The sequence below is a fragment of the Phalaenopsis equestris genome, unplaced genomic scaffold (assembly GCF_001263595.1).
Source record: "Phalaenopsis equestris unplaced genomic scaffold, ASM126359v1 Scaffold000862, whole genome shotgun sequence".
In the NCBI taxonomy this organism is placed as follows: domain Eukaryota; kingdom Viridiplantae; phylum Streptophyta; class Magnoliopsida; order Asparagales; family Orchidaceae; genus Phalaenopsis; species Phalaenopsis equestris.
Genome location: NW_018165302.1, coordinates 1 through 11,762, shown reverse-complemented (window position 1 = coordinate 11,762; position 11,762 = coordinate 1). Strand labels below are relative to the sequence as shown.

At 34.8% G+C, this 11,762-nt stretch overlaps 1 protein-coding gene across 3 annotated transcripts; it reads right to left on the bottom strand.

The window, feature by feature from the left end:
• Nucleotides 1-1,701: 1,701 nt before the first annotated feature.
• LOC110031899 (MADS-box transcription factor 55-like) lies at nt 1,702-4,192 on the bottom strand (the record flags this gene model as incomplete). 3 transcript variants are annotated; one of them, XM_020735324.1, is given in 6 exon segments in its annotated part: nt 1,702-1,856; nt 1,934-1,975; nt 3,338-3,379; nt 3,496-3,595; nt 3,711-3,772; nt 3,991-4,192. In XM_020735324.1, coding segments are annotated over 6 exon segments (446 nt in total), but the record flags the coding sequence as incomplete, so codon positions are not given.
• Between the last annotated feature and the right edge of the window lie 7,570 nt (nt 4,193-11,762).

Genomic DNA, 11,762 nt, shown 5'->3' with positions numbered 1-11,762 from the left:
CGTAAATTCGGTGTGGATATGCGATGGGGATGGCGGCGTCCAGATCGGCTTCGATGTGAGAGATCATGGAGGTCCAGTAGGATCGGAGGTCGAAGGGCGAGGACAGGGGAGGCCGATCTGCGATGGGTTCAGAGCAGCGGATGGGGAAGGAGTTCTGTCGGGGTTTGGTTATTTGAGAAGAAGGTGAACGAAGGGGGAAATTGGGGGAGAGGAAGACGGTGGAGGAGAAGGCCATGTGAGCTTGGGATGAGAAAAAGGACGGCATTTCTGCGCTGCCAGCCCTAAATTTGTTCTATGGGTATACTGATAAGTTGTTATATGCCGCGGATATGTGTGATCAAAGATATTAGGCTGCTTAGGATGATTCTAATTTTTTATAAATGTGTCTGGAAAGTTGTGTGGGAAAATTGTTATTTTGGAATTTTACACTGAAATTCATAAATATTTAATGTTTAAGAGGCATAGGATTGTCGAAACCGTTCGCACGCTTATGAGTAAATGGTCCTCCATCGTCTTGTTAAAAAGCACAGGCTTGGCTTAACACGAATAATTTTTTTTAAGCTCGATATATAAACGAGTTAAACACAAATAAATATTTGTTCATTCACATCTGGCTCCTTTTGACTCATATTGATGATTAGTATTTTTAAATAATTTAATTGATTACAATGCTACAATAATTTATAATCAATTAAAAGGATTAATTTAAAAAATGGAATAAAAATTATTAAATTAGATTCAAATAATGTTTTAATATAAATAATAATTTGTAAATCTTGCCCAACCCTTAACATCTTATGGCTACATGATTAGGTTGTCAAAACGACTCTTTGTTCATGAATAACTTGTGTTTGGCTCGTTAAGTAAATTAGTCGTATATGAACACACTTTTTGAGCTCAAAATATAAATGAGCCGAACACGAGCCTGAGCTCAGCTCGTGTTCGGCTCGTTTACACCCCTACTTTGAGCACAACATCAACTGCATAATGCATATCGAATATTTGATGATCAAAAGTAGAGAATTTTTTTTGATGAATCATTCTAAATATATGGTTTTAAATAATATACGCAAAAGTTGGAGAACCTTTTTGTGTGATCAGTATGTTACTAAAACAATGTCGTAATCTCTATGTTCTTACACATGCAGAACCACAATTTGAGCTTACAAGATCAGTTAATCCATAAGACCCAATTGACTCAATCAATAATTAAACATAGAAGCTTAAGGTATTATTTGGGACAGCTTGTGCTTATCTAGATAAGTAGCTTATTCTGAAACGCGACCCACGGGGTTCGACCATTGGCCTGCATTAAATGTAAAAACTCAACCGTGTTTTCGGATAAGTTGTCGAAATGTGCTTTCTAAATGGCGAGGCACCGTCCGCACTTATAAGCTGCCTCAAAAGGGCCCTAACTTGATCAACCCAAAATACTGTTTGATTGTACTTAAAATACCTTATTTGAACTTTGAATAAGTTAATAAATCAGTGTGGTATGCTTAAAAGCACTAATATTGTTGGGTTATTATTTAATCTAAACTTTCCAAATATGATATTATTTAGGTAGATTTTCATACATACAAGTTAATTCTTATGCCTTCACATGTCTAGCACCTAAAATTCAATTTTTACATTCATGTCATGTCATCTTAACAATGGAAAGCATTGTGCAGCAACTTAAACTCGTTGAGTAAAACTCACCCTAGTCTGAGAGATGTATCTGAACAATCATCATTTTCACGTGAGTTCCCTGACTCAGATATATTAGTGATCGAGTCAGAAGACTGTCCATCTTCAAGTACGACGGTTTCCGACTCAGCGACCATTTGTTTTCCGGTTTTTGTCATTTCCATAACCTGCAAGCCAATAAACAGGTAAAAATGTACATATATAACTCAAAAATGTTGAGTTTTAGAGTGAAATAATGAAACACCTGCTGTCGCAAAAATATATTTTCTTCCATCAGTTGCAGTCCCTGTACGTAAATTCAATGTGGAAGAGAAATATATTCAGATAAAGAAAATTATTGACTCCATTATTATTTGGGTAAGGTTCAGTTCAGGCTGATTCAAGATGGGTTAAATAGGTCATTCGTCTTTATCGGGTCATGTTGAATAAATAAGATTACATGATCCATAAAGTAAATGTGATAGATGAGTCAAGTACAAAGTAGGCATGGTCGAGTTAAGTTAGGTTTGGATCAAATATTTTGACCAATATAATGAATGGGTCAACATATTTGTGTGGAATCAGACCCATATCTTACTCATCAACCTGAATTGACACCTCAACTTATAGCCATGAACTCCTATTGCCAAGAAGTTGATCGAATCTTTATGAGCTTGCGGAGAGTACAACTCGTGAAAAAAATAGAAGAGATGGAAATATAAGGGTATTTTTTTATTTTATTGCATGCTAATATTTTGTATGATGAAAGGATGCATATGAATGAAGTGTACCTAAAAAATCAAGGATCCAAAAGAGATTTTTTTTCCTAATACCTAGTTTTATGTGAAGCGCTCTTAAAGACCAGTGTCATAATGCCAACTTAGCTGGTAATGACTTTGGACCTTGTTGTGAGGTCCTATGATGGCCTGATTGCATCAACCAAAATTTCCAAAATAAGAAAAAAAATAAATTGAGGATCTAGACATAAATTGCTTAGTATTAACACTTTGCTCAGCATCATCATCATAAGAAGCACTAGCATTTATTTATTTTTTTTTTAAAAAAATGAATGGTCGGAGGCTATTATACGAGCCCTGGCCATCCCTAGTGCGCTTAAGAATTTGAGTACCACACTCTACACTTGGGGGGATTCGAACCCCAGACCAGAGGGGATTTACAACTGACAAGCAGATGCCCGACCAACTGATCTGAGTACGCAGCGCAAGCACTAGCATTTACTTAATCGTATAGACATAATTACAAATTTTATCATAATAATTACTCAACTGATTTAACAAAAAAGACATCAAGCAAGTACCTCGACTTGAATATCACCAGTTGAAACATTAATTGGCGGCCAATTTCACCACTTTATGTAAGTCAAATGACCAATAAGCCACCAGATAAAAAAATATATTTTTTATAAAACTAGCCACTTCTACATCATTTAAGGTAATTAATGGACAATGAAATCCCTTCTTTTGTAGAATTCACTCTAATTACATTACTTCCAAACAGAAAGAGAATCAGTTGATGGATATTCAACAGATAAAAGTTAAATTTACTAGTTCAAAACTCATGCGCAAAGTTTCCTTGGCACATTTTGTGTTCATCTCCGCATAAAAATTATGAGTGAAATTGAGAGAAATAAAAGAAGAAAGCTTCTCACCTTCTTTCTGAGATCATTAATTTGCTCCATTATTTGTTCACCCTGCAGAAATCCGGGCATATCAGATATATTAAATGTAAGATAATATAATCAATATTGCAGGAAATAATTTCGAGGCTTATGGGAGAAATAATTTGTGAAAATTTCTGAAAATTGACCTTTCTGTGAAGAACACGGCGTAATCCAGTTTCGAGAGTTTTCTCCAGTTGTTGCAGCTCTTCCATTGTCAACCCTTGGAGGTCATCTCCTCTCATATGTCTACAGCAGATACTTTGACTAATTTTTTTTTTTTTTTCGTACTCCATTTTTTTTAATTTATGAATTTTTAAACCAGAAATTACGCCTTTAAAATTAAAATAAACAGAAAGACTACCTCAGCTGGCGGTTTGCTTCTTCCACCTGGTTGTTCAATCTTGCATAATCGCCATATTCCAACTTAAAAATAAAAAACCACACCCTTCGTATAAATACTACTACGTAGTCATTAAAATGCATGACTTGCAAACAATTTGCATCACAGTTAAAATATGTAAAAATGCATGTTCAAGAGATAAGAAACTAGCTCTATAAAGCACCAAACTGATGGCTTCAAACAGTTTTGTTCGACATCCTACTATGAAATTTATATATATTTGTTGCATAAACACCCTTACCGTTTGGGCCAACCAAGGCAAGCAAACAATCTCCTGCTCAATCATTTCTCCAGTCAAAGAATAACACAAGATCAAGATTCCTTAATACTTCTTTTAGAACATCACTCCTCAAATCTTTTCCAGGTTGATGGCTATAATGCTTCCAGCCAAACTTACTGACTTCTATTGTTCGATTATTGAATTTTCAAACCACTTCCCTCTAGTTCAGGTAATCAGACTAGTAACATAAATAACTTCACTGTATTGGTAAAAGACAAAAAAATAAAAATTAAAAAAGTAAAGATGTCTGTGCAGTTTATGAGCCTACATAAATACATGTTGCGGTACACTTGTTATGTCAAATCCACTTTTTTATGTTATGTCTTATATTGGTTCATCAAGTCATCCAAAAGAAAGTAGAAGTCTCACCATCTTACATAATATTAAATGTTGCAGTTAAAGCTGAAACAAATATTTCATTTTTATCATTTCAGCTGATTTTTTTTTTTTTAGAAGTTCTACTAAGCCAACTTTAAATCTCCTGAGAGAAATTGATGCATAGTAGTAATTGAACAGATTTTTTAGTACTTTAAAAAGATGCGTTGCTTCTTATTCATAAACTGGTGCAAGTAGTTACTATGAGCTGAGACAATCTTGTCATCTCTGAATCCATTGAGCCTGGGCGCATGTAATTGATTTCTTCAGTACCACTAGTACAGATCTTATTTACCAGCTTCAGTTTAAGTTTTTCCATGAAATCACAACTGTTTTTGACAGCTGACAATTTTCTCCAAACCAAATTTTGTATTTTCTCCTTAATAGCAGCGTATTGTATAATAACATTTAAATTTGTTTGGAACGCCAAAAACTGAAACGCTCTGCATTGGGTTCAAGTGTGTCATTAAGAGTTCAATCATGACAAATATTTGAACCTTTATGCCAAAAGAACATAATAAAAACCTTACCCATTAATTTGTTCTTAATCTAGGCATTAAATCCCTATTTAAATATTGCTTGTAGAATGAGGCTGAGATGCTCAAAACACTTAAAAATAGTGTATGCCAAGATCTACAGGCAATATTTGGAGGAGAGCCAACATGTGTCAGACATGAAAATGATGTTTGACATTAGAAGAAATAAAATTTATTTCCAGCATGTGTGACAGAGTGAGACAGGGATAGGACATGGGCCATTGCTCTAAAAGTTTATTTAAGTGTTTTGTTAAAAGTATAAATATTAGAAATTTCTCTTTAAATTATAATGGACAACAACAACTACTCTATTGAGATATGATGTTAATCCTACTATTTTGCATGTTTGATTTGAAAATCTATCACAGCAGACCAACATTAATGTAAAGATTTCAAACTGTTAGAATAGAACCCAATATAAGTTTTATTGATGCAAAGAGAGATATAAATACCCATTATAGGATCTACTAGTAAGAAAAGAAATAAAATCAGAATAAAGGGAAAAATGGAAAGAAAATAAAAGAAAATAAAAGTAATTAAAACAAAAATCTTTATATTAATATTCAAATATTCTAGTACTCCCCTTCAACCCTTTCAAATTGAAGCATATATATCAGTCATGTTCAACTTGGATTCAAGATCATTGAGCAGTCGCCGAGAAAAAATCTTTGTGAGAATATCTACCAGCTAATCACTAGATGACATAAGCGGAACACAAATTTCTCCGGACTCGAGTATTTTCTTAATGAAGTAATGGTCAATCTCAATATGCGATCATACTGGACCAGGTTGTGAGCAACGCTAATGGAAGCCCCGCCATCACAGAACAACTGTAGGGGAGCGGAGACTCTCATACCTAGTTCGTAGAGCATAATGTATAACCCTAGAACTTCACAAATTCCCAGAGACATGGACCAAATTCGACTTCTGCACTGCCCCAAGCAATCACAAATTGCTACTTGTTTTTCCATGTGACTGAGTTTCCCCACACAAATAAGCAGTACCACAAGGTAGATCACTGATCATGGACGACCAGCCCATCTGCATCTGTGTAAATTGCAATAGAACGAGAGGTGTGACAAGAAAAAAAAATAAACCTGAATTCGGTGTGTTTTTTAAATAGTGGAGAATTTGGTAGACAGCTTGGAGGTCGTGCTTATAGGGATGATGAATATAATGACTGACTATCCCAACTGTGTGACATATGTCGGCAAATGAGTTTTCCCACAAAATGTTAGTAGTTAATCGTGTATATAGGAACTATATTTGAAACATCAAGAAGTTTTTCATTGGGATCCATCGGGACAACCATTGGTTTGTACACGAGAAGCTCGTTCTTTGTCAACAGGTCAATGACATATTTCCACTGAGACAAGCAAATACCCTGAGATGATCGAGCAATGTCCGCTCCTAAGAAGTACCGGAGAAATCTCAAGTCTTTCATTTCAAAAGAAGCAACAATCATGTCTTTCGAAGATTACAATGCTTGTATATCATTACTTGTGAGAACAATATCGTTAACATAGATGATAAGGATAGTTACCTGGTTATTGGAGGAATGTTGGAAGAAGAAAGTGTGGTCCGATTGAGCCTGAGTGAATCCATGGTCCACCACCACATTTGTAAATTTCTCACGTCCTTTGATGAATAAAGATACAGATTGAGACTAGAGAAAGTTATTTTCGTTTAGTTCATGAGTTGTGATCAAGAAGTTCATGTTGTTTTCCTATCCTCCAGTCTGTAGAGGAATGGAGGTTGGAATTGATTCTCCGAAGAAAATTACCGTCATTTTGTGAATTTCCCATGCCCTTCTGATGACGGCTCAGTGCTGGAGTAATTTGTCATGGTTCCAATTGAGCCAAACAAGATTTTAGGTTGTTGAGACATCGCAAGGTTCCAATTGCTGGTAAGATTCCACTAGGGGCACCGAAAGAACTTAAGTTATTGGACACTTAACTGAAATTGAACTTTGTGATACTGCTGACAAAGATTTTACTTGGAGTCACCAAAAGAATAAGTTATGGGACTTTTTACCAAAAGAACAATTTTTGGATACGAGAACTTGGCAGCCTGGGGACCTTCACTAGAGGTGGGAACCTAGCTACCTGGAGTCGGGATCCTGGAGACGGGATCCAAGATGCAGGATTAGGGGAACCGATAGGAACCTAAGCAGGGAGACATAGGTAGCTAAAAGCATACCTAATCAGTTGGAAGGAGAGCCCGATAGCTAGGCTAGGGTCATGGCTCTGATACCATGTTAGAATAGAATCCAAGATAAATTTTATTAATACAAAGTGGGGTATAAATACCCATTACAGGATCTACTAGTAAGGAAAGAAATAAAATCAGAATAAAGGGAAAAAAGAAAAGCAAAATAAAAACAAATTAAATTAAATAAAACAAAAATTTGCATATTAATATTCTAATATTCTAATATAAACAACAAAAGAGCCCTCGACATCGACGAAGATCTATAGGAAAAGGACCTCCAAATCTATATCTTGCACCTAAACTTCATTTCACACATAAAATAAAAAATAAAATAAAATAAAATAAAATATAAGAAATTATGTTATTGAAATTGGTTTAAATGTAACAACTTAGAGAAATTGAAAAAGTATCAAACGACTCACAGTGAGTCTAAAAGAACAATCTGTGACGCTAAAAATTATGTTTTTAGTGATATTCATAATAGATTAGATACTAAGGAGAGTGAAAAATATATGTATAAACTAGCCAAACAAAGAGAAAAGAAAAGTAAAGATTTAACTCAAATAAAGTGTATTAAAGATAAAAATCAAAAGGTATTTTTCTTATAAAAAGTTATTCAACATAGGTGGGTGAGTAATTTTGATAAACTTTTTAATGAAATTTTTGAAAATACGATCGACCATAGTGATCTTAATATCGTTAATAATAATAAAACGTTGTATTTTTACCGTCGCATTAGTAAAAATGAAGTTGAAGAGGCTTTAAAGAAAACCAAGGGTGAAAATTTTGTAGGACCTGATGATATCCCAATTGAAGTGTGGAAATATTTAGGAGAATTGGGAGTTTATTTGCTTACAAAACTCTTTAATACGATCCATGGTCCACATAGACGATGAGGATAACTACCAGGTTATTGGAGAAATGTTGGAAGCAAAAAGTGTGGTCCGATTGAGCCTGAGTGAATCCATGGTCCACCACCACATTTGTAAATTTCCCACGCCCTTTGATGAATAAAGATACGGATTGGGACTATTGGAGAAAGTTATTTTCGTTTAGTTCATGAGTTGTGATCAAGAAGTTCATGTTGTTTTCCTGTCCTCCGGTCTGTGGAGAAATGGAGGTTGGAATTGATTCTCCGAATAAAATTACCGTCAATTGGTGAATTTCCCATGCCTTTGGATGACGGCTCAGTGCTGGAGTAATTCGTCATGGTTCCAATTGAGCCAAACAAGATGTTAGGTTGTTGAGAAATCACAAGGTTTCAATTGCTGGTAAGATTCCACTAGGGGCACCGAAAGAACTTAAGTTATTGGACACTTAATTGAAATTGAACTTTGTGATACTGCTGGAAAAGATTTTACTTGGAGTCACCGAAAGAACAAGTTATGGAACCCTTTACCGAAAGAACAATTTTTGGAGACGGGAACTTGGCAGCCTGGGGACCTTCACTAGAGGTGGGAACCTAGCTACTTGGAGTCGAGATCCTGGAGACGGGATCCAGGATGCAAGATTAGGGGAACCGACAAGAACCTAAGCAGGGAGACAGAGGTAGCTAAAAGCATACCTAACCAGTTGTAAGGAGAGCCCTATAGCTAGGCTAGGGTCATGGCTCTGATACCATGTTAGAATAGAATCTAAGGTAAATTTTATTAATGCAAAGAGGGGTATAAATACACATTACTGAATCTAGTAGTAAGGAAAGAAATAAAATCAGGATAAAGGGAAAAAAGGAAAGCAAAATAAAAACAAATTAAATTAAATAAACAAAAATCTACATATTAATATTCTAATATCCTAATATAAACAACAAAAGAGCCCTCAACATCGACGAAGATCTATAGGAAAATGATCTCCGAGTAAGATTTTTTGTTTTCACACATAAAATAAAAAATAAAATAAAATAAAACAAAATAAAATAAAATATAAGAAGTTATGTTATAAAAATTGGTTTAAATGTAACACCTTAGAGAAATTGAAAAACTATCAAACGGCTCACAATGAGTCTAAAAGAACAATCTGTGACGCTAAAAATTATGCTTTTAGTGATCTTTATAATAGATTAGATACTAAGGAGGGTGAAAAATATATGTATAAACTAGCTAAGCAAAGAGAAAAGAAAAGTAAAAATTTAACTCAAATAAAGTGTATTAAAGATAAAAAACAAAAAGTGTTTTTCTTATAAAAAGATGTTCAACTTAGGTGGGTGAGTAATTTTGATAAACTTTTTAATGAAGTTTTTTGAAAATACAATCAACCATAGTGATCTTAATATCTTTAATAATAATAAAACGTTGCATTTTTACCGTCGCATTAATATAAAAGAAGTTGAGGAGGCTTTAAAGAAAACTAAGGGTGAAAAGTCCGTAGGACCTGATGATATCCCAATTGAAGTGTGGAAATATTTAGGAGAATTGGGAGTTTATTTGCTTACTAAACTGTTTAATATTATTTAAAAAACTAAAAAGATGACCGAGAAGTAGAGGAAGATTATTTGGGTCCCCATTTTTAAGAATAAAGGGAATGCACAAGAATGTGCAAATTGTAGAGGAATTAAGTTGACATGTCATACTTTAAAATTATGGGAGAGATTTATTGAACATAGGTTAAGATGTATTACAAAGATTTCTCATAATCAATTTGGATTTATGTTGGGCAGGTCTACTATGGAAGTTATACACTTATTGAGAGGTTTGATGAAAATGTTCAAAGATAATAAGGAGGATTTACATTTGTTTTTTATTGATTTAGAAAAAGCTTACGATAAGATTCCAAGAGATATCCTTTGGAGTGTTCTTGAGAAGAAAGGTGTTGATATGAATTATATTCAAGTCATTAAGAATATGTATACTAGAGTTGTTACTTGTGTTCGAACTGAAGGAGGATTGACCAAATATTTTCCTATTTTTGTTGGATTACATCAGGGTTTGCTTTAAGCCCATATCTTTTTGGTTTAGTTATGGATGGTCTTATTGGACATATACAGAAGGATGTACCTTAGTGTATGTTTTTTGCTGATGATATCCTTCTCATGGATAAGACGAGAGAAAAAGCCCAAGAAATAACTTGAATATAGAGGTCTACATTGGAGTCTAAAGGTCTTTATTTGAGTAAAACTAAAATTGAATACATGGAATGTAAGTTTAGTAGTAGTAGCTCTAGTCACAAAATTGTAACTTTGGGTGGTCAAGTTATTAAAAGGTATGATCGATTTAGATATCTCGGGTTTTTTGTTCAAAGCAATGGTGATATAGATGGGGATATTAATAGTAGAATTCAAGTTGGTTGGTTGAAGTGGAGGAATGCTTCGGGTCTTTTGTGTGATAGAAAAGTATTATGTATGGAGTTTGATTGGCAATGAGAAATGACCAGTGAGAACAACCGCCTAGGGGCAGGGGCAGCCAAATTCTCCAAAATTCTAGCACGTGAAAAGGCAGTGCCCAAGAGGGGCGCAATGGTTCCCAAGAGCACGTTTTTCATCATTTCAGAAATAGAGTGTCAAGAAACCCATGCTCAGGACAGGCGATCCAATACAAGAAACAGTTCGAGCAGTTAAGATATTTGTCCTTCATGCAAGATTCGGAGAAACTCTTACACAACAATGCTCGAACGATGTAACGTCAAGCAGTGAATGTGAGTTGTGGATGAATTTCTACAATTTCTCTCCTGTAATCGAGAGAGGAAGAGTGTTTGCGAGTTCCTAGATTGTAGAAAGAATTTAAATGTGTTGTAAACTGTACAATATTTCTCCTCATTTCATATTAAATTTCTTGGTGTGTTGTGACTTTGTGGCTTTTTTTCTTGTGTTTTTCAATGTTAAATATGTTATTTTTTTGGGATTTCTTATTTGTATGTTTTCGTTCAATTTTTTGTTCCTGATCTAGTTTATATATTTTTTACAATTCTTGGAAATAAAAATATCCTCCCAATAAGTGCTGTCAGAGCAGAGGTTCTCTGAAGGTCTTTAAGTTGAGTGGGAACAATGACCTGAGAAACAATGTATAAAGTGGAGAAGGTCAATGGTTCAAACTTAACATTATGGAAAATATTAGTTGAAGACTTATTGTAAAAAAAAACTGTATTAGCCACTTGAAAGGATCACAAAGAAATCTAAATTAATGAATCTGAAGGAAGGAGAAGTTCCTGATTGAACAACACCACGTTTGTGTTGATTGTGAAAATGAAAAAGGAAGAAATTAATTTAACTTAATAGTTTACTTGATCCGATCAAACACGCATGCAGTTTGATAATTATTCAAGCTCCTATATCACAATAATCCCATTCCTCGGTCACTCGAATACTTCAACCTACTCACTTTGAAACTGCACAAGACCCCCGAGTCTTCCTCCTCACTGTTCCATATCGATAAAAAAGCTCTCAACTCCATCGTTCCCTCCTCTGTTCACGCAACCAAACTTCACTCCTTCCCTGTTCGAGCACATGAACCTAAAACTCACGAATTTTCCTCCTGTTACAATTTCCCTCATCATTCTGCGCGGCAGAAGCCACTCCGATCCTTCTTCTCCACGACCGCACACGCCTTCTCCTTTAAAGCTTCGTTCATCTCTACCTGCGCCGCGAAAAATTATTAGGTCCGACGACCGCATGTTCTC